We start from the raw sequence: 24,715 nt of genomic DNA, 5'->3' as shown, positions 1-24,715 counted from the left end.
ATCTCTTAATTACCCATTGGTTTTGCATAACCAACACAGTTATAATAATACACATTTTACCTCTGTGATTACCTTGTATCTAAGCCTCTGCAGACTTCCCCCTTATTTCAGTTCATTTTACAGACTTGCATTTTAGCCAATCAGTGCTCCCTCCTCTGTAAATTCACGTGCATGAGCTCAATATTATCTATATGAAACACATGAACTAATGCCCTCTAGTGGTGAAAAATGTCAAAAGCATTTAGATTAAAGGCCGGCTTCAAGGTCTAAGAAATTAGCATATGAAACTCCTAGGTTTAGCTTTCAACTAAGAATACCAAGAGAACGAAGCAAAATTGGTGATAAAAGTAAATTGGAAAGTTTTTTTTGGAACTAACTGTCCCTTTAACAAAATGACAGTAGCAATGCAAGAGCACTGTCATCTCTAGACTTGAAGTGGTGTTTGACAATAAAAAAACAACTGCAGTAAACACAGTGTTCTAATATAAGCTATTTACAGACTGTAGTAAAATGTTGTAATTACAAGGTGTCTACTGTCCCTATAAACACTGTCACAGGTGAGTTCTCTTAAAGCAATAGTGTAATAATACAATTCCTATAGTGTTTTATTTTTGCTCTTCTATGCCCCTTTAATTCCTTCAAGTGTTTTGTTTAGGTTTGAATCTTCTGTGGGTTTACACATTTTTTTAAACATTTGTATACTTTGTAGCACACGGTTCACATGCCTATACATATATAACACCGTGAATAATACAGACATCAGATCTGAGTAGTATTACTATGTCTAATCACATACACATTTTTATACTTGTAGCACACAGTTCACATGCCTATACATATATAACACCGTGAATAATACAGACATCAGATATGAGTAGTTTTACTATGTCTAATCACATACACATTTGTATACTTTGTAGCACACAGTTCACATGCCTATAGATACATATATAATACCGTATATAATACAGATATCAGATCTGAGTAGTTTTACTATGTCTAATCACATACACATTTGTATACTTTGTAGCACACAGTTCACATGCCTATACATATATAACACAGTGAATAATACAGACATCAGATCTGAGTAGTTTTACTATGTCTAATCACATACACATTTGTATACTTTGTAGCACACAGTTCACATGCATATAGATACATATATAATACCGTATATAATACAGATATAAGATCTGAGTAGTTTTACTATGTCTAATCACATACACATTTTTATACTTTGTAGCACACAGTCCACATGCCTAAGCATACATATATAATCCTATAATATAAAAGGCCAAATGTGTTTGTCCAAAGCCGTCATGCGCAGTAGAGACTGTGTGAGGATAAACAGAGAGAGCAAAAGAGAGGGTTGAGAGAGAGCAAAAGAGGGGGAGAGAGAGCAAAAGAGAGGGGTAAGAGAGAAAAAGAGAGGGGTGAGAGAGAGCAAAAGAGAGGGATGAGAGAGAGCAAAAGAGAGGGTTGAGAGAGAGCAAAAGAGGGGGAGAGAGAGCAAAAGAGGGGGAGAGAGAGCAAAAGAGAGGGGGAGAGAGAGCGCAAAAGAAAGGGGGAGAGAGAGAGCACAAAAGAGAGGGGAGAGAAAGAGCGCAAAAGAGAGGGGGGAGAGAGAGCACAAAAGAGAGGGGGAGAGAGAGCGCAAAACGAGAGGGGAGATCGCAAACGAGAGGGGGGAGAGAGAGAAAGGGCAAAAGAGAGGGGGAGAGAGAGAGAGCAAAAGAGAGGGGGGAGAGAGAGAGCAAAAGAGAGGGGGGCAGAAAGAGCACAAAAGAGAGGGGGGAGAGAGAGAGCAAAAGAGAGGGGGAGAGAGAAAGCAAAAGAGAGGGTGAGAATGAGCAAAAGAGAGGGTGAGAGAGCATAAAAGAGAGGGAGGAGAGAGAGAGAGCAAAAGAGGGGAGAGAGCGCAAAATAGAGAGGGGGAGAGAGAGATAGAGCAAAAGAGAGCAAAAGAGAGGGGGGGAGAGAGCAAAAGAGAAGGGGGAGATAGAGCGCAAAAGAGAGCGGGAGAGAGAGCACAAAAGAGAGGGGGAGAGAGAGAGAGTGCAAAAGAGAGAGGGAGAGAGAGTGCAAAAGAGGGGGAGAGAGTGCAAAAGAGAGGGGAGAGAGAGCGCAAAAGAGAGGGGGGAGAGAGTGCAAAAGAGAGGGGGAGAGAGTGCAAAAGAGAGGGGGGAGAGAGAGAGCAAAAGAGAGGGGGAAGACAGAGAGAGCAAAAGGGAGGGGGAGAGAGTGAGCAAAAGAGAGGGGGGATAGAGAGAGAGCGCAAAAGAGAGGGGGGAGTAAGAGAGAGCAAAAGAGGGGAGAGGGCGCAAAATAGAGGGGGAGAGAGAGAACAAAAGAGAGGGGGGAGAGAGAGAGAGAGCAAAAGAGAGGGGGAGAGAGAGAACAAAAGAGAGGGGGGAGAGAGAGAGCAAAAGAGAAGGGGAGAGAGAGAGCAAGCAAAAGAGAGGGTGAGAGAGCGCAAAAGAGAGGGCTTGTTAAATGTGTCTGTGAACTGATGATGAAAAATACTGCTCTGTGACAAAAGTACAAATATTGTATTATTTGCAAAATTTTGCATATCACCTTTATTAAAGTAAAATTGGAGTTGTTCTCATTGTAATTTGTATTACAATAGATAGATAGATAGATAGATAGATAGATAGATAGATAGAGTCATGTCTAACATACATATGCTGTAATTCTTGTTATTTAAAATGGAAGGTTTAGCGCCTATAATAACTGTATGAAGATTAGCCATCATGTTTTACTTTTGAATTGGATCCATATTTGCCTCTGTGAAGGTTTATGGGATAATCTGAATATACTGAAAGCTGATGTTCCAGTTACTTCAGTCAATATTTAGCATAAACCTCCTAAAATAAATTCAACATTTTAGACAAAAAAATGCTAATGATTTGGAATGCAGGTCAAAGATAATTATATGCAAAACTAGTTGCAATTTGTTCCTGAAATAACATTTTCACTAGAGACATCTGCAACTGTGAGGTTGATTTATTGGTGAATTAACAAAATGTATCATAGTTAATAGTTAATCAGACCTCATGAAATGTGCACGCTACCTACTTAGGTATCTGTTCAACAAAGGATACTATGAGAACAGAGCAAATTTGCTAATAGAAGTAAAATGGAAACGTTTTAAAAACTTTATGCTCTGTCTGAATCACAAGCCATCAGAGATAAATATTACAAGCCCCATAGGCTTTATTTTCCTGTTCTAATCAATAGGTATATATATTCAGTATATTTCTACTTTTCTTCATATGAGACAATTGTTTATGAACTTTTTTTTTTTTGCACTACAGAAACCCAAATATGAAGTTCGTTGGCAAATAGTACAAGTTGGTGAAGGCAACCATTATACTTGTATTGATCCAACTCAGCTACCATACAACGAGAAATGGGAATTTCCGAGAGCTAACCTGCATTTTGGTAGGACATTTGTATTCCATAATTGATAATTATAACTTTCCTTTTTAGAAGAACAATGTATTCAAACATTTCAAGTATGCCTATGAAAGAGAAGTGTTGATAAATGTTGAAAAAAAAACATTTTGCCTGAAAAATGTAATTTAAAACCTGTTCTACCTTGAGTTTGAACTAATACTGCAGTATTGGTTCTGTACTTCCTACTAAACCTCACTGGCAGATTAAGACAACTGCCTCTGCTTTACTGGTGGAGTCAGGAACATGCTTCTGCTTGTATGACAAGAAAACATTGATTTATCAGGAGTTAGAAACATCAGTTTTTACTCCCCCCCACCAACCAACCCCCAGAAAAAAAAGTGCAAATCATTTTGCAATAATAGGATGAGACAAAGGAAAAGTTGTCTACAATGTCTCTTTATTAACTTTATTAAAGGGACACTAAACCCACATTTTTTTCTTTCTTGATTCAGATAGAGCAGGCAATTGTAAGAAACTTTCTAATTTACTCCTAGTATCAAAATTTCCTCGTTCTCTTGCAATCTTTATTTAAAAAGCAGGAATGTAAATCTTAGCAGCCAGCCCATTTTAGGTTCAGCACCACGGATAGCGCTTGCTTATATGTGGCTGACATTTAGCCACCAATAAGCAAGCATAACCCAGGTTCTCAACCAAAAATGGGCCGGCTTCTATACATTACATTCCTGTTTTTTAAATAAAGATAGCAAGAGAACGAAGAAAAATTGATATTAGGAGTAATTAGAAAGTTGCTTAAAATTGCATGCTTTATTTGAATCATGAAAGAAAAACATAGGTTTAGTGTCCCTTTAAGCATAAGAATATTAAAACATTTAAATACAAATGTCAGTCTGCTAACTTTAGCTTTATAATTGCAGGATATTAGAATCTACACTAAAGAGGTTGCTTATTACAGAAAGCTTTCCTCCTCCCAGAAGCTAAAGAGTGTACTGGCTTGAGTAGAGAAGGAAACAAAACACCCACAAATGCTCAGTATGACAAAATGCAATTTAGAAATCCATAAAGAAATTAGATAGATATACAGACAGACCGATAGATAGAGATAGACAGACATATAGATGATTGATAGATAGAGCGCTGATGCCCCTGAGCCATAGCTATAATCATACCTCAGATATCCTTAATGCCAGTACTTCTGGCCACCCTGAACCTTAGAAAACATAATTTATGTAAGAACTTACCTGATAAATTCATTTCTTTCATATTAGCAAGAGTCCATGAGCTAGTGACGTATGGGATATACATTCCTACCAGGAGGGGCAAAGTTTCCCAAACCTCAAAATGCCTATAAATACACCCCTCACCACACCCACAAATCAGTTTAACGAATAGCCAAGAAGTGGGGTGATAAAAAAAAGTGCGAAAGCATAAAAAATAAGGAATTGGAATAGTTGTGCTTTATACAAAAAAATCATAACCACCAAAAAGGGTGGGCCTCATGGACTCTTGCTAATATGAAAGAAATTAATTTATCAGGTAAGTTCTTACATAAATTATGTTTTCTTTCATGTAATTAGCAAGAGTCCATGAGCTAGTGACGTATGGGATAATGACTACCCAAGATGTGGATCTTTTCACGCAAGAGTCACTAGAGAGGGAGGGATAAAATAAAGACCGCCAATTCCTGCTGAAAATAATCCACACCCAAAATAAAGTTTAATGAAAACATAAGCAGAAGATTCAAACTGAAACCGCTGCCTGAAGTACTTTTCTACCAAAAACTGCTTCAGAGGAAGAAAACACATCAAAATGGTAGAATTTAGTAAAAGTATGCAAAGAGGACCAAGTTGCTGCTTTGCAAATCTGATCAACCGAAGCCTCATTCCTAAACGCCCAGGAAGTAGAAACTGACCTAGTAGAATGAGCTGTAATCCTTTGAGGCAGAGTTTTACCCGACTCAACATAGGCAAGATGAATTAAAGATTTCGACCAAGATGCCAAAGAAATAGCAGAAGCTTTCTGGCCTTTTCTAGAACCGGAAAAGATAACAAATAAACTAGAAGTCTTTCGGAAAGACTTAGTAGCTTCAACATAATATTTCAAAGCTCTAACAACATCCAAAGAATGTAACGATTTCTCCTTAGAATTCTTAGGATTAGGACATAATGAAGGAACCACAATTTCTCTACTAATGTTGTTGGAATTCACAACTTTAGGTAAAAATTCAAAAGAAGTTCGCAACACTGCCTTATCCTGATGAAAAATCAGAAAAGGAGACTCACAAGAAAGAGCAGATAATTCAGAAACTCTTCTGGCAGAAGAGATTGCCAAAAGGAACAAAACTTTCCAAGAAAGTAATTTAATGTCCAATGAATGCATAGGTTCAAACGGAGGAGCTTGAAGAGCCCCTAGAACCAAATTCAAACTCCAAGGAGGAGAAATTGACTTAATGACAGGTTTTATACGAACCAAAGCTTGTACAAAACAATGAATATCAGGGAGATTAGCAATCTTTCTGTGAAAAAGAACAGAAAGAGCAGAGATTTGTCCTTTCAAGGAACTTGTGGACAAACCTTTATCTAAACCATCCTGAAGAAACTGTAAAATTCTTGGAATTCTAAAAGAATGCCAAGAAAAATGATGAGAAAGACACCAAGAAATATAAGCCTTCCAGACTCTATAATATATCTCTCTGGATACAGATTTACGAGCCTGTAACATAGTATTAATTACAGAGTCAGAGAAACCTCTTTGACTAAGAATCAAGCGTTCAATCTCCATACCTTTAAATTTAAGGATTTGAGATCCTGATGGAAAAAAGGACCTTGCGACAGAAGGTCTGGTCGTAGCGGAAGAGTCCACGGATGGCAAGAGGCCATCCGGACAAGATCCGCATACCAAAACCTGTGAGGCCATGCCGGAGCTACCAGCAGAACAAACGAGCATTCCTTCAGAATCTTGGAGATTACTCTTGGAAGAAGAACTAGAGGCGGAAAGATATAGGCAGGATGATACTTCCAAGGAAGTGACAATGCATCCACTGCTTCCGCTTGAGGATCCCTGGATCTGGACAGATACCTGGGAAGTTTCTTGTTTAGATGAGAGGCCATCAGATCTATTTCTGGAAGTCCCCACATTTGAACAATCTGAAGAAAAACCTCTGGGTGAAGAGACCATTCGCCCGGATGCAACGTTTGGCGACTGAGATAATCCGCCTCCCAATTGTCCATACCTGGGATATGAACCGCAGAGATTAGACAGGAGCTGGATTCCGCCCAAACCAGAATTCGAGATACTTCTTTCATAGCCAGAGGACTGTGAGTCCCTCCTTGATGATTGATGTATGCCACAGTTGTGACATTGTCTGTCTGAAAACAAATGAACGATTCTCTCTTCAGAAGAGGCCAAGACTGAAGAGCTCTGAAAATTGCACGGAGTTCCAAAATGTTGATCGGTAATCTCACCTCCTGAGATTCCCAAACTCCTTGTGCCGTCAGAGATCCCCACACAGCTCCCCAACCTGTGAGACTTGCATCTGTTGAAATTACAGTCCAGGTCGGAAGCACAAAAGAAGCCCCCTGAATTAAACGATGGTGATCTGTCCACCACGTTAGAGAGTGTCGTACAATCGGTTTTAAAGATATTAATTGAGATATCTTTGTGTAATCCCTGCACCATTGATTCAGCATACAGAGCTGAAGAGGTCGCATGTGAAAACGAGCAAAGGGGATCGCGTCCGATGCAGCAGTCATAAGACCTAGAATTTCCATGCATAAGGCTACCGAAGGGAATGATTGTGACTGAAGGTTTCGACAAGCTGAAATCAATTTTAGACGTCTCTTGTCTGTTAAAGACAGAGTCATGGACACTGAATCTATCTGGAAACCCAGAAAAGTTACCCTTGTCTGAGGAATCAATGAACTTTTTGGTAAATTGATCCTCCAACCATGATCTTGAAGAAACAACACAAGTCGATTCGTATGAGATTCTGCTAAATGTAAAGACTGAGCAAGTACCAAGATATCGTCCAAATAAGGAAATACCACAAAACCCTGTTCTCTGATTACAGACAGAAGGGCACCGAGAACTTTTGTAAAAATTCTTGGAGCTGTAGCTAGGCCAAACGGCAGAGCCACAAACTGGTAATGCTTGTCCAGAAAAGAGAATCTCAGGAACTGATAATGATCTGGATGAATCGGAATATGCAGATATGCATCCTGTAAATCTATTGTGGACATATAATGCCCTTGCTGAACAAAAGGCAAGATAGTCCTTACAGTTACCATTTTGAACGTTGGTATCCTTACATAACGAATTCTCCTTCTTGGGTACAATGAAGAGATTTGAATAAAACCCCATCCCCTGTTCCAGAACTGGAACTGGCATAATTACTCCAGCCAACTCTAGATCTGAAACACAATTCAGAAATGCTTGAGCTTTCACTGGATTTACTGGGACACGGGAAAGAAAAAATCTCTTTGCAGGAGGTCTCATCTTGAAACCAATTCTGTACCCTTCTTAAACAATGTTCTGAATCCAAAGATTGTGAACAGAATTGATCCAAATTTCTTTGAAAAAACGTAACCTGCCCCCTACCAGCTGAGCTGGAATGAGGGCCGCACCTTCATGTGGACTTAGAAGCAGGCTTTGCCTTTCTAGAAGGCTTGGATTTATTCCAGACTGGAGATGGTTTCCAAACTGAAACTGCTCCTGAGGATGAAGGATCAGGCTTTTGTTCTTTGTTGAAATGAAAGGAACGAAAACGATTATTAGCCCTGTTTTTACCCTTAGATTTTTTATCCTGTGGTAAAAAAGTTCCTTTCCCACCAGTAACAGTTGAGATAATGGAATCCAACTGAGAACCAAATAATTTGTTACCCTGGAAAGAAATGGAAAGTAGAGTTGATTTAGAAGCCATATCCGCATTCCAAGTTTTAAGCCATAAAGCTCTTCTAGCTAAAATAGCTAGAGACATAAACCTGACATCAACTCTGATAATATCAAAAATGGCATCACAGATAAAATTATTAGCATGCTGAAGAAGAATAATAATATTATGAGAATCATGATCTGTTACTTGTTGCGCTAAAGTCTCCAACCAAAAAGTTGAAGCTGCAGCAACATCAGCCAAAGATATAGCAGGTCTAAGAAGATTACCTGAACACAGATAAGCTTTTCTTAGAAAGGATTCAATTTTCCTATCTAAAGGATCTTTAAACGAAGTACCATCTGACGTAGGAATAGTAGTACGTTTAGCAAGGGTAGAAATAGCCCCATCAACTTTAGGGATTTTGTCCCAAAATTCTAATCTGTCAGACGGCACAGGATATAATTGCTTAAAACGTTTAGAAGGAGTAAATGAACTACCCAATTTATCCCATTCTCTGGAAATTACTTCAGAAATAGCATTAGGAACAGGAAAAACTTCTGGAATAACCACAGGAGATTTAAACACCTTATCTAAACGTTTAGAATTAGTATCAAGAGGACCAGAATCCTCTATTTCTAAAGCAATTAGTACTTCTTTAAGTAAAGAACGAATAAATTCCATTTTAAATAAATATGAAGATTTATCAGCATCAATCTCTGAGACAGAATCCTCTGAACCAGAAGAGTCATCAGAATCAGAATGATGATGTTCATTTAAAAATTCATCTGTAGAGAGAGAAGTTTTAAAAGATTTTTTATGTTTACTAGAAGGAGAAATAACAGACATAGCCTTCTTGATGGATTCAGAAACAAAATCTCTTATGTTATCAGGAACATTCTGCACCTTAGATGTTGAGGGAACTGCAACAGGCAATGGTACATTACTAAAGGAAATATTATCTGCTTTAACAAGTTTGTCATGACAATTAATACAAACAACAGCCGGAGGAATAGCTACCAAAAGTTTACAGCAGATACACTTAGCTTTGGTAGTTCCAGCACTAGACAGCGATTTTCCTGAAGTATCTTCTGACTCAGATGCAACGTGAGACATCTTGCAATATGTAAGAGAAAAAACAACATATAAAGCAAAATTGATCAAATTCCTTAAATGACAGTTTCAGGAATGGGAAAAAATGCCAATAAACAAGCTTCTAGTAACCAGAAGCAAAGAAAAAATCAGACTGAAATAATGTGGAGACAAAAGCGACGCCCATATGTTTTGGCGCCAAATAATACGCCCACATTTGTTTGGCGCCTAAATGCTTTTTGGCGCCAAAAATGACGCCACATCCGGAACGCCGACATTTTTGGCGCAAAAGGACGTCAAAAAATGACGCAACAGAAAAGATTTTTTGCGCCAAAAAAGTCAGCGCCAAGAATGACGCAATAAAATGAAGCATTTTCAGCCCCCGCGAGCCTAACAGCCCACAGGGAAAAAAAGTCAAATTTTTAAGGTAAGAAAAAATGATTGATTCAAACGCATTATCCCAAATATGAAACTGACTGTCTGAAAATAAGGAATGTTGAACATTCTGAGTCAAGGCAAATAAATGTTTGAATACATATATTTAGAACTTTATAAATAAAGTGCCCAACCATAGCTTAGAGTGTCACAGAAAATAAGATTTACTTACCCCAGGACACTCATCTACACGTTTGTAGAAAGCCAAACCAGTACTGAAACGAAAATCAGCAGAGGTAATGGTATATAAATAAGAGTATATCGTCAATCTGAAAAGGGAGGTAAGAGATGAATCTCTACGACCGATAACAGAGAACCTATGAAATAGACCCCGTAGAAGGAGATCACTGCATTCAAATAGGCAATACTCTCCTCACATCCCTCTGACATTCACTGCACGCTGAGAGGAAAACCGGGCTCCAACTTGCTGCGGAGCGCATATCAACGTAGAATCTAGCACAAACTTACTTCACCACCTCCATAGGAGGCAAAGTTTGTAAAACTGAATTGTGGGTGTGGTGAGGGGTGTATTTATAGGCATTTTGAGGTTTGGGAAACTTTGCCCCTCCTGGTAGGAATGTATATCCCATACGTCACTAGCTCATGGACTCTTGCTAATTACATGAAAGAAATCTCTTTGCAGGAGGTCTTATCTTGAAACCAATTCTGTACCCTTCTGAAACAATGTTCTGAATCCAAAGATTGTGAACAGAATTGATCCAAATTTCTTTGAAAAAACATAATCTGCCCCCTACCAGCTGAGCTGGAATGAGGGCCGCACCTTCATGTGGACTTAGAAGCTGGCTTTGCTTTTCTAGAAGGCTTGGATTTATTCCAGACTGGAGATGGTTTCCAAACTGAAACTGCTCCTGAGGATGAAGGATCAGGCTTTTGTTCTTTGTTGAAACGAAAGGAACGAAAACGATTATTAGCCCTGTTTTTACCTTTAGATTTTTTATCCTGTGGTAAAAAAGTTCCTTTCCCACCAGTAACAGTTGAGATAATAGAATCCAACTGAGAACCAAATAATTTATTACCCTGGAAAGAAAGGGAAAGTAGAGTTGATTTAGAAGACATATCAGCATTCCAAGTTTTAAGCCATAAAGCTCTTCTAGCTAAAATAGCTAGAGACATAAACCTGACATCAACTCTGATAATATAAAAAATGGCATCACAGATAAAATTATTAGCATGTTGAAGAAGAATAATAATATTATGAGAATCATGATCTGTTACTTGTTGCGCTAAAGTTTGCAGCCAAAAAGTTGAAGCTGCAGCAACATCAGCCAATGATATAGCAGGTCTAAGAAGATTACCTGAACACAGATAAGCTTTTCTTAGAAAGGATTCAATTTTCCTATCTAAAGGATCCTTAAAGGAAGTACCATCTGCCGTAGGAATAGTAGTACGTTTAGCAAGGGTAGAAATAGCCCCATCAACTTTAGGGATTTTGTCCCAAAACTCTAATCTGTCGGACGGTACAGGATATAATTGCTTAAAACGTTTAGAAGGAGTAAATGAATTACCCAAATTATTCCATTCTCTGGAAATTACTTCAGAAATAGCAACAGGAACAGGAAAAACTTCTGGAATAACCACAGGAGATCTAAAGACCTTGTCTAAACATTTAGATTTAATATCAAGAGGACCAGAATCCTCAATTTCTAATGCAATTAGGACTTCTTTAAGTAAAGAACGGATAAATTCCATTTTAAATAAATATGATGATTTATCAGCATCAACCTCTGAGACAGAATCCTCTGTATCAGAAGAATCATTAGAATCAGAATGATGATGTTCATTTAAAAATTCATCTGTATAAAGAGAAGTTTTAAAAGACTTTTTATGTTTACCAGAAGGAGGAATAACAGACATAGCCTTCTTAATGGATTCAGAAACAAAATCTCTTATGTTATCAGGAACACTCTGAACATTAGATGTTGATGGAACTGCAACAGGTAATGGTACTTTACTAAAGGAAATATTTTCTGCATTAACAAGTTTGTCATGACATTTAATACAAACAGCTGGAGGAACAACTACCAAAAGTTTACAGCAGATACACTTAGCTTTGGTAGTTCCAACACCAGGCAGCGATTTTCCAGTAGTATCCTCTGACTCAGTTGCAACGTGGGACATCTTGCAATATGTAATAGAAAAAACAACATATAAAGCAAAATTGATCAAATTCCTTAAATGACAGTTTCAGGAATGGGAAAAAATGCCAGTGAACAAGCTTCTAGCAACCAGAAGCAATAAATAATGAGACTTAAATAAACTGGAGACAAAATTGACGCCCACAATATTTGGCGCCTAAATGCTATTAGCGCCAAAAATGACGCCACATCCGGAACGCCGACATTTTTGGCACGAAAAACTTCAAAAATGACGCAAGTTCCGGCGACACGTATGACACCGGAAATAGAAAAAAATTTTCGCGCCAAGAAAGTCCGCGCCAAGAATGACGCAATAAAATGAAGCATTTTCAGCCCCCGCGAGCCTAACAGCCCACAGGGAAAAGTCAAATTTTAAGGTAAGATAAAAATGATATATTCAAATGCATTATCCCAAATATGAAACTGACTGTCTGAAATAAGGAAATGTTGAACATCCTGAGTCAAGGCAAATAAATGTTTGAATACATATATTTAGAACTTTATAAAAAAGTGCCCAACCATAGCTTTAGAGTGTCACAGAAAATAAGACTTACTTACCCCAGGACACTCATCTACATGTTGTAGAAAGCCAAACCAGTACTGAAACGAAAATCAGCAGAGGTAATGGTATATATATATAAGAGTATATCGTCGATCTGAAAAGGGAGGTAAGAGATGAATCTTTACGACCGATAACAGAGAACCCATGAAATAGACCCCGTAGAAGGAGATCATTGAATTCAAACAGGCAATACTCTCCTCACATCCCTCTGACATTCACTGCACGCTGAGAGGAAAACCGGGCTCCAACCTGCTGTGGAGCGCATATCAACGTAGAATCTAGCACAAACTTACTTCACCACCTCCATAGGAGGCAAAGTTTGTAAAACTGATTTGTGGGTGTGGTGAGAGGTGTATTTATACGCATTTTGAGGTTTGGGAAACTTTGCCCCTCCTGGTAGGAATGTATATCCCATACGTCACTAGCTCATGGACTCTTGCTAATTACATGAAAGAAACCAAAGTTGTGGCATCCTAGGATGCTTTCTCCAACCCAAGAACCATTAAAAGCAAGCCCATCCAAGGCAAGACCTCTTAAATCTGACTCTTCAAAAATGGAGATACCAACCATAATCCTGGTTCCCATGTTGCACTTTTATTCATTGTAGCTTTAAACCCTGGACCCTTATTTTTGCTCACAAAAACAATTAATTTGTTAAAAAATAATGGGATGCATTGATTAGAATGCAGGCCAAATGAACATTAATATCACAAGCTGAATGTTGCAGTTCCAGTACACTTTTTTTTATTTTTTAAAATTTGTATAAACTGCTACAGCAAGTGTTAACAGTACCCACCATTAGTACCAAGTGTCACTAGCCCCACTGTAATGAACCCCTAAACCACCAGAAACCAACACATTTAACCATCAACAAATCCCGACACTAAAACTAAAAATTAACAGCTATTAACACCCTAATTACCACGACCACATCTCAAAAATCCACTGCTATTAACCCCCCTTTCACAGCTCATATTACCAACCCCCCTCTACTATTAACTTCCTAACCACCACAACCCCATTGCAAACCTTCCCTTTAAATATTAGCACCGTAATCACTAGACTCCGATTGGTAAAAAAAAATACCTTGATATTAATCCCCACAAAATGTCTCCCTCTATTAACCACCTAGCTTACAGACCCTGACAGAAAAAATAACACCTACTAGTATTAACCTCCTAACTGCCAGACCCCAATAAACAAAACCACCCTATGCTTTAAACCATTATATGCTACACCTCACGGTGCAAACCCCAATGCTATTAAACTCCAAACTGTCACAATCTTCATTTGTAAAAAATACCCTCCCCATGTATAATCCTTAACCCCTCTGTAATCTCCTCACTGTAAAATCGTCCACTTAAAGAGATAGTAAACCCCAAAATTTTATTTTATGATTGAGATAGAACATACAATTTTAAACAACTTTCCAATTTAATTCTATTATCAAATTTTCTTCATTCTCTTGTTATCCATTGCTTAAGGGATAGCATTGCACTACTGACAGGAAGCTGAAAATATCTATTTAGCCAATCACAAGAGACAAATGTGTGCAGGCACCAATTAGCAGCAGCTCCCACTAGTATAGGATATGTGTGTATTCATTTTTTAACAAGGGATACTAAGAGAACAAAACACATTTTAAAATAGAAGTGAATTTAAAAGTGTCTTAAAATGACCTGCTCTATCTGAATCATGCAAGTTTAATTTTGACTTTCCTATCACTTTAACCCCTTAACGACCGAGGACATGCCAGGAGGAAGGCGGGTGGGCGGCCCCTCGATGTTGACATCCTTCTACGATGTCTTTGATCTGGTTCCCTTAGTGACGTGGTTGCGGCGGGGGGGGGGCGGGGTGGAGTGCATTTTACCTGGCAATAACATTAAATGAATGGAAAGCAGGGAGAGTTAGGGTGGGATCAAACGTTGCTAGTACCCAAGATGGCGGCAAATAGGTAGAGGGGTGTTAGAGAGCTGTATGGAGGGGGATCAGAGAGGTTGGAGGCTAAGGGGGGATCCTACACAGCAGAATATGTAAATATGCAGGATTTTTTTTTTTCAAATATAGCATTTATTTTAGTACTGGCAGACTTTCTGCCAGTACTTAAGATGGCGAAACAATTGTGGGGTGGGGGAAGGAAGAGAGCTGTTTGGGGAGGGTTCAGGGGGTGTGATGTGTCAGGTGGGAGGCTGATCTCTACACTAAAGCTAAAATTAATGCTGCAAGCTCCCTACAAGCTACCTAATTAACCCCTTCACTGCTGGGCATAATTCACGTGTGGTACGCAGCAGCATTTAGAGGCCTTCTCATTACCAAAAAGCGACGCCAAAGTCATATATGTCTGCTATTTCTGAACAAAGGGGACCCCAGAGAAGCATTTACAACCATTTGTGCCATAATTGCACAAGCTGTTTGTAAATAATTTCAGCGAGAAACCTAAAATTTGTGAAAAAGTTTGTGAAAAAGTGAACGATTTTTTTTATTTGATCGCATTTGGCGGTGAAATGGTGGCATGAAATTTTACCAAAATGGGCCTAGATCAATACTTTGGGTTGTCTATCACAGTACACTAAAGCTAAAATTAACCCTACAAGCTCCCTAATTAACCCCTTCACTGCTAGGCATAATACACGTGTGGTGCGCAGTGGCATTTAGCGGCCTTCTAATTACCAAAAAGCAATGACAAAGACATATATGTCTGCTATTTTTGAACAAAGGGGATCCCAGAGAAGCATTTACAACCATTTGTGCCATAATTGCACAAGCTGTTTGTAAATAATTTCAGTGAGAAACCTAAAATTGCAAAACAAAAATTAAAAAATGTTTATTTGATCGCATTTGGCGGTGAAATGATGGCATGCAATATACCAAAATGGATAGAAAATAGTGTATATGTGTGCTAGAAGAAAGCTATAGGGTTAATTGTAATTTCAAATATTTGATGTATGTCAAATGATCATAAGTGAAATGAAAATATTTGCAAAATGTTTGCAAAAATGTGTGCAAAGTTTGTTTGAAAATAATAAAAATAATAAAATAGGAAATAATTTTAAAATGTGTTATATGTGCTTGCATGAAACAAAATCTTCAAGAATTGATAACTATTTTTGTGCTTGCATGAAACAAAATCTTCAACAAAGAATAACTATGTTATCAAAAAATTGTTGCATTTTCAACAAAGGGTAACTATGATATCAAAAAATAGTTGAAAAAAATGTGTTATTTGTGGTTTCATTAAACAAAATCTTCAACAAAGGATAACTATAATATGTTATTTTGTGCTTGCATGAAACAAAATCTATAAAAAAGGATAACTATAAAAAATAATAGAATTTTCAACAAAGGCTGACTATAATATCAAAAAATAGTTGAATTAAAATGTGCTGTATGTGCTTACATAAAACAAAATCTTCAACAAAGGATATTGAAATACAAAAAAAAACAAATATTTATAACAATCTTATGATTGTATTGCGCATAAAAATTCTCTTTAAAATTTACCTAATATGACCGGTCATTTCTTTAGTTTGATTGTACTATATTTAATAAAAAAATATATATATAAAAATATAAAATTACAAAATATTGCAAATACAATTAGTCTCAAAGCGCTTGAAAAGTCTCCTTCTGAGAATTCTCCTTTTGCAAAATAAAACCACCCGAATCAGTTAAATTGTTGGAATAGTAACTGAATAACAATGGTTTTAATTAAAAAGTCCAGCACTTAGGATTTTATCCTTTTTCATAGAAAGTTTAAAAGTGTCCCTTTAGTGTTGTGGTACTTTTAACTCTTTAAGCTTAATTCAAGTAGTAGGTGAGATGTTCTAAAATACCTTTATAAGAGTGTACTTGGAATTCACGTTAAAAGTTCATATAAGACTTTGTATACAGCTGGTAGCGTATACACTACGTCCGTCACAAATTACGGATCAATACGCCTGAAATTCCTCCTGACTTGGTGTTAGGATCAGGTGACACGGACCAAACAGACCACATTGGAGAAGCGGTGAGTGGGCTAAGCAGACGTTACAAGACTCCACAGACACCCGTGCTGAAGCTCTCTTCATATTATCAGGAAGGAGTAAATAACTAAAGAGCAACATCAAGCAAAAGGTAGGCAATTTTAACAAGGGGTGTAAGAGACCAGGCTTAGTGTGCTAGCATAATGCTATCAGCTGTATATAAAGTCTTATATGAACTTTGTTATCCTTTGTTGAAGATTTTGTTTTATGAAACCACAAATAACAAATTTTTTCAACTATTTTTTGATATCATAGTTACCCTTTGTTAAAAATGCAACAATTTTTTGATAACATAGTTATTCTTTGTTGAAGATTTTTTTTCATGCAATCACAGCTACAGTATAGTTATACTTTGTTGAAGATTTTGTTTCATGCAAGTACAAATAACACATTTTAAAATTATTTTCTATTTTATTATTTTCTATTTTATATCGGCAAATAAAATTTGCAAACACACTTTGCACACATTTTTGCAAACATTTTGCAAATATTTTTATTTCACTTATGATCATTTGATATACATCAAATATTGGAAATTACAATTAACCCTATAGCTTTCTTCTAGCGCACATATACACTATTTCCTATCCCAAAAATCACGTGTGGTGCGAAGTGGCATTTAGTGGCCTTCTAATTACCATAAAGCAATACCAAAGTGATATATGTCTGCTATTTCTGAACAAAGAGGATCCCAGAGAAGCATTTACAACCATTTATGCCATAATTGCACAAGCTTTTTATAAATAATTTCAGTGAGAAACCTAAAGTTTGTGAAAAAGTAAACATTTTTTTTTTTATTTGATCACATTTGGCGGTGAAATGTTGGCATGAAATATACCAAAATGGGCCTAGATCAATACTTTGGGTTGTCTACTAAAAAATATATACATGTCAAGGGATATTCAGGGATTCCTGACAGATATCAGTGTTCCAATGTAACTAGCGCTAATTTGGAAAAAAAAAATGGTTTGGAAATAGCAAAGTGCTACTTGTATTTATGGCCCTATAACTTGCAAAAAAAGCAAAGAACATGTAAACATTGTGTATTTCTAAACTCAGGACAAAATTTAGAAACTATTTAGCATAGGAGTTTTTTTGGTGGTTGTAGATCTGGAACAGATTTTGGGGGTCAAAGTCTAACCTTAACACCCCCTAACTTAATTATTATTTAAATAAATCTATTAATATTATTTACTAAATTATTCCTATTTAAAACTAAATACTTACCTATAAAATAAACCCTAAGATAGCTACAATATAATTAATAATTACATTGTAGCTATTTTAGGATTTATATTTATTTTACAGGTAACTTTGTATTTATTTTAACTAGGTACAATAGCTATTAAATAGTTAATAACTATTTAATAGCTACCTAGTTAAAATAATTATCAAATTACCTGTAAAATAAATCCTAACCTAAGTTACCATTACACCTAACACTACCCTATCAATAAATTAATTAAATAAACTACAATTATCTCAACTAAAATACAATTAAATACACTAAACTATATTACAAAAAAAACAAACACTAAATTACAAAAAATAAAAAAAGATTACAAGAATTTTAAGCTAATTACACCTAATCTAAGCCCCCTAATAAAATAAAAAAGCCCCCCAAAATAATAAAATTTCCCTACCCTAAACTAAATTAAAAAAGTAATCAGCTCTATTACCAGCCCTTAAAAGGGCCTTTTGCGGGGCATTGCCCCAAAGTAATCAGCTCTTTTACCTGTAAAAAAAAGAACAACCCCCCCATTACAACCCACCACCCACACACCCCTACTCTAAAACCCACCCGATCCCCCCTTAAAAAAAACTAAGTCTAACCCCCAAGTGGTCCTTACCTGTCCTGAAGACCGGCGGAGAAGGTCCTGTTCCAGGAGGAGAAGTCTTCTTCCAAGCGGCGACATCTTCTTCTTCCAGGAACCAGCCAGCGCGGAGCGGAGGAGTTGAAGACTGATGACCGCGGAGCTGAAGACCGTCCCACTCTGGAACTGAAGACCGGCGATGCTGGAACTGAAGACTATAGCCACGGAGCGTGGAGGATCCTCTTCATACGATCTCCACCATACACTGAATAGGAATTCAAGGTACGCGATTAAAAATGGCGTCCCTTGAATTCCTATTGGCTGATTTGAGCCTTCAAATTCAAATCAGCCAATCGGATGAGAGCTACTTTAATTCTATTGGCTGATTTGAATAGCCAATAGAATAAGAGCTATTGTAATTCTATTGGCTATTCAAATCAGCCAATAGAATTAAAGTAGCTCTCATCCGATTGGCTGATTTGAATTTGAAGGCTCAAATGAGCCAATAGGAATTCAAGGGATGCCATTTTTAATCGCGTACCTTGAATTCTTATTCAGTGTACGGCGGAGATCGTATGAAGAGGATCCTCCACGCTCCATGGCTCCAGTCTTCAGTTCCAGCGTCGCCGATCTTCAGTTCCAGAATCGCCGGTCTTCAGTTCCAGAGTGGACGGTGTTCAGCTCCGCGGTCATCGGTCTTCAACTCCTCCGCTCCGCGCCGGCTGGTTCCTGGAAGAAGAAGATGTCGCCGCTTCGAAGAAGACTTCTCCACCTGGAACAGGACCTTCTCCGCCGGTCTTCGGGACGGGTAAGGACCACTTGGGGGTTAGACTTAGGTTTTTTTAAGGGGGGATCGAGTGGGTTTTAGAGTAGGGGTGTGTGGGTGGTGGGTTGTAATGGGGGGTTGTTCTTTTTTTTACAGGTAAAAGAGCTGATTACTTTGGGGCAATGCCCCACAAAAGGCCCTTTTAAGGGCTGGTAATAGAGCCGATTACTTTTTTAATTTAGTTTAGGGTAGGGAAATTTTATTATTTTGGGGGGGCTTTTTTATTTTATTACGGGGCTTAGATTAGGTGTAATTAGCTTAAAATTCTTGTAATCTTTTTTTATTTTTTGTAATTTAGTGTTTGTTTTTTTTGTAATATAGTTTAGTGTATTTAATTGTATTTTGGTTGAGATAATTGTAGTTTATTTAATTAATTTATTGATAGGGTAGTGTTAGGTGTAATGGTAACTTAGGTTAGGATTTATTTTACAGGTAATTTGGTAATTATTTTAACTAGGTAGCTATTAAATAGTTATTAACTATTTAATAGCTATTGTACCTAGTTAAAATAAATACAAAGTTACCTGTAAAATAAATATAAACCCTAGGCTAGCTACAATGTAATTATTAATTATATTGTAGCTATCTTAGGGTTTATTTTATAGGTAAGTATTTAGTTTTAAATAGGAATAATTTAGTTAATAATATTAATATTATTCAGATTTATTTAAATAATAATTAAGTTAGGTGGTGTCAGGGTTAGACTTAGGTTTAGTGGTTAATATATTTAATATAGGTGGCGTCGGTGTAGGGGGATTAGATTAGGGGTTAATAAATTTAAAATAGGTGGCGGCGGTGTAGGGGGCTCAGATTAGGGGTTAATATAATTAATGTAGGTGGCGGCAGGGTAGGGGGTCACATTAGGGGGTAATACATATGATATAGGTGGCGGCAGTGTAGGGGGCTCAGATTAGGGGGTAATAAATTTAATGTAGCTGGCGGCGGTGTAGGGGGCTCAGATTAGGGGGTAAGACATATAATATAGGTGGCGGCGGGGTCCGATAGCGGCGGCATTAGGTGTTAGGTTTTATTTTGCAGGTAGTTTAGGGAGTTACGGGGCTCCAATACTCAGCGTAAGGCTTACTACGCCTGCATTTTGTGGCGAGGTGAAAATGGAGTAAGATTTCTCCATTTTCGCCACGTAAGTCCTTACGCTGTATATTGGATACCAAACTGCACGGGTTTGATATATCACTCTATGGGCCAAAAAACTATGGCCGAAGGGTGAAATATACGAGCGTAACTTCTATGTTACGCCGTATATAGGATACCAAACCAGCGCAATATTTGGCGTCGCCAGCTTTTGCGGGCGACGCTGCATATCGGATTGGGCCCCATATGTCTGCATTTATTTCAACATATTCAATACATGTATTATATTTATACGATTTTCCCTTTATTTGGAATGGTCAAGTCATTCTATTCATTTCCCACAGAAGTGTCAACGGTTGAGGATTTTATTTACCATGAACCATAACAAACTAAAGCAAAAACATCCACTCACGATGCACCTCTCAAAGATAAATGCATTTTTTCTCCAATGTAGGAAAAACTTTAGGTGCCGGAGCTTTTGGGAAGGTGATTGAAGCTACAGCTTTTGGGATGGGCAAAGATGACTCTGCCCTAAAAGTTGCTGTGAAGATGTTAAAACGTAAGTCACTCCACATTTCATATCACTGTAGTGTTTTCAGTAAAACTAGGGAATATTATGATGATTTATTGGAAGAAAGCATTTCTCTATGACTGGTACTTTGTTTTTTTATTATTTACACCTCTAGAATGTGAACCATTTGGCTCCCATTTCAAGGCAATTTAACCAAAAGAAGCACTGGTCATACAACTACTTAACTTCTTATTGTATCTGCAGCCTCAGAAGTTGTGGGCGTCAGACATCCCAGACTAATTTGTAAGAGATGACTGACAAGTCCTGCTCCCCAGCGATTGGTTACACTAGAGCAGGGGGTGGTGTTGCATGAGCAATTGCTTGTTCAATCTTAAATTCTGGCATCCGATGCTGCTCCAGAGGCACAAAGGTGTGCAGACAGGTTCTCTTTGTGAGAACTTTGTCCTGACAAGATTGATAAATGGGAGCCTATATGTGACATTAATTTGCAAATCCAGGGAAAAAAGGAAATGTAAAAATGTGCTGTTGGTCTTTATTGCAGTCTCATCAATTGTTTAAATGGGCTTTAAACAGATTTATCAACTTGAATGCATCACTATAATGTCCATTTGTACTAAAATACAGAGACGCATATCACAAATGCATTTTGTTTTCATGCACATTTGAAATAAAACATACCTTGGTTTTACAGCATCTAGACTTTCCGCAGCCATGCTGCTTTCTTTAACAAAAAGAGATATGGGTGTTACAGCAATATACGTATCACAGAGAATACGAGAGATATAAAAGAGGCTATTTATTCAAATGGATTGGACTAATTCGAAAAATACCTCACACTTATAATTGTTTGGAATAGGTGCCAGCATTATAAAAAAAATGTTACTATTCAATATTTTGTTCTTGTGGATTGGCCAGTATCTCTGAAAAACAATAAGTTTAAATATATATATATATATATATATATATATTTCTAATAACTCAATATCTTCAAGTTCTGAGTGATACGTCCTACCATACCTGGAGAAAGAAGAGACTTCTTGAAGTTAAAAATATTTATATTATGCTCATTTGATAAAAAATGCACTGCTCCAAACAGGCCTCAGCTTTTTATAGTAAAGTGGTAAAGAGAAAAGAGAACAGTACTATAAAAAAAATAGAAAATACATCATAATATAGAATAATCCGTCATAAATCTATAAATACTTTGTGCTGTAGGTCTGAACACTCTTCTTAAAGGGGAGCTAAACAGTACATACATATATACTAGACACAGTGATATATTAAAAGCAAATATTAATGTTAGAATAATATGTAAGTCTTTACAATTAAGTAGAAAGGTTCATTTTCTATAAAATACTTTAGTTTCTGTAAACTACTGGGCACCACCATGTTTGAACTTTTAGATAATCCTTTGTTCTACATGGCCAAGTTTGGACCGTCTCTTTTATTGACTGTTTTATATCTGTTCCTAATTTTCCTCAGCAGGAAGGATAAATAACGGAAAACTTAAAACAAGCAATAATTTTAAGAGTTAAATTGCAGGAAAAGGGGATAAAATATGTAATGAAAGTATATTACAAAGGTTTTTAACTACATATAATTAAACATTATGGGGCCCATTATGGGGCCCATTTATCAAGCTCTGTATGGAGCTACAGGGCCTGAAGGCTCGCCAGAAACACCAGTTATGAAGCAGCGGTCTAAAGACCGCTGCTCCATAACCTGTCCGCCTGCTCTGAGGAGGTGGACAGATATCGTCGCAATTCAACCCGATCGAATACGATCGGGTTGACTGACACCCCCCTGCTAGATTGGCCGCAAATCTGCAGGGGTGGCGTTGCACCAGCAGTTCACAAGAACTGCTGGTGCAATGCTGAATGCGGAGAGTGTATTGCTCTCTGCATTCAGCGATGTCTGTCGAACATGATCCGCTGATCGGATCATGTCGGACAGACACATAATAAATAGGCCCCTATATATTACAATCTCATAATAAGTATATCCATTTAAAGTACATGATTCTATTCTGAGTCAATAAATAATAAATATAAAGAACTGTATGTGCAATGATAAATGCCGACAGCGTATGCTACATCATATCATGCCCGCTCGCACTTTCATAAATCGGTCCCCATATCTCTGCTTTACACATTTGAGGATTTTTTTTAGTTCATACACCATAAGGATATTTACTTAGCAATAGACTCTTGATTTGCACAGATTTTAACGCTGTCATCTTGCACCAGAATCCATCCGGCTCCAAAAAGAGTCGACTAGCGCTTACTAATGAAGGATCTGAATGCACAAGTCTAATATTTTTATTTCATTGGTGCTATTTAGGTAATATTTTAGTAACCCTGTTACAAAATTGTCTTTCAAGGATTCTTTGACAATTTTAGAATAGATAAATCAATAACATTCTGACAATTTTAGGTAGGATAGGTAAAACAATAACAAACAGCTCATACATAACTAGGCATAGAGATCATATCTTATCATGTCTTGCAACGTCTCCCCACCTCTGGGTCAGGATGTATCTATCCCTCGAAGTACACCCAGCCACACCAATCTCAAATAGAAAATTAATTGATGCCAACTCTATAACAAATCATGCAGGCACTATTTTACTGCTCTCTAAAGGCTACACTGGATCAATTTATGCATAAGAACAAACTCCTTGGCCAAAGAATGGGCGTCAAATGCTACAGATGGGCGGTGCTGCTCATCTTTGTTGTTTGTTCTAAGCATTGCTGTTTTATACGGATGATTAATAAAGAGTTTGTTTTTACGTAAAAGTGCCCCTGTGTAGCCTTTAGAGAGCAGTGACAAAATTGCTGAATGATTGGATGTGGAGTCGGCGTCAGTAAATTTTCTATTTTTTAGGATAGAAACAAAAATATATTATTATATTCTCAGAATGAATAGCTACTTCTAATATAAAAATAATGGCAGATAATACATTTTTTTAGGAAATCAAAGTCGAATTTTGTGTCAAAAATATACTGAGTAGAATTCTTACCTTTATCACATAGAATAACAGCAGAGCAAAACATTTACCAGACTTTAAACCTTAATATGTTTTCTCTCTTTTGTTTTTAAGCAAAATAATTAAGCTCAGATGCATTTTTTCCAGTCTTGGTAATGAAATTATCGTAACGGACCAGTCAGTAGTATAGGATCTGCACATAAATAGGTTAGCTATAAATAGTCAATCCTTTTGATACTAACTTGGATGAAAAACTAAGCATGTTGATTGAGAATGAGGGTTTTGTAAAAGTATATAGTTTCCTCGTCTCCTAAAGTCACGTGGGTGCCGTTATCCAATCACAATAGCATTTACATATGTGTGATTTAGGCAATGTATGCATGCGCTAATTGGCCAGTGACATCACTGATGAAGTAACTGGTGACCTGCGAACAAGCTGCACTGCATTATTTGGATAGAAGTTGGAACAGTGCTTGCTCCATTCTGTCATACATGCACACTAGGACAATGATTATTCTAATTACCGCTGCTATGATTGGATGGTGAAGCATATCTGTCAAATCCGTGTACATGATCATCCTAATGAATAAAGAAAGAAAAGAAGCACTATTGTGGCCCACTAGGAAACCATAAAAGGGGGAATTTATTATGTACCATAACAGGGGTGGTTAGGTGTCAACCGAGTTCATTAATTAAAACTTACGTTTCACTAATACATAGTATAAAAAGGTGAAAAACATTTATTTAAAACAAGTTAAAAAAAACATATAAGTTTGTCTGCTCCCAGTGTGTATTTAATCTGATGTGTTAATTAATAAAGAATCGAATTGTCACAATAGACTGAATAAGCTTGTGTGAGGTAGTAAAATCTGTTACATGTAGCTCTTAGACCCGAAGGCCCCTATCCCATT

At 37.2% G+C, this 24,715-nt stretch overlaps 1 protein-coding gene across 1 annotated transcript in view; it reads left to right on the top strand.

Moving 5' to 3' along the window:
- CSF1R (colony stimulating factor 1 receptor) overlaps window positions 1-24,715 on the top strand; it is a 262,226-nt gene that overhangs the window by 191,132 nt on the left and 46,379 nt on the right. Inside the window, exons 11-12 of the mRNA XM_053718651.1 lie at window positions 3,321-3,447; window positions 20,741-20,845. Of these exons, the coding sequence (XP_053574626.1) occupies window positions 3,321-3,447; window positions 20,741-20,845 (232 nt within the window). The remainder of the gene's footprint in view (window positions 1-3,320; window positions 3,448-20,740; window positions 20,846-24,715) is intronic.

Source organism: Bombina bombina, chromosome 6 (genome assembly GCF_027579735.1).
Source record: "Bombina bombina isolate aBomBom1 chromosome 6, aBomBom1.pri, whole genome shotgun sequence".
Taxonomy (NCBI): domain Eukaryota; kingdom Metazoa; phylum Chordata; class Amphibia; order Anura; family Bombinatoridae; genus Bombina; species Bombina bombina.
Note: the sequence above shows the minus strand (reverse complement) of the source record. Positions and strands in the feature narration are given on the sequence as shown.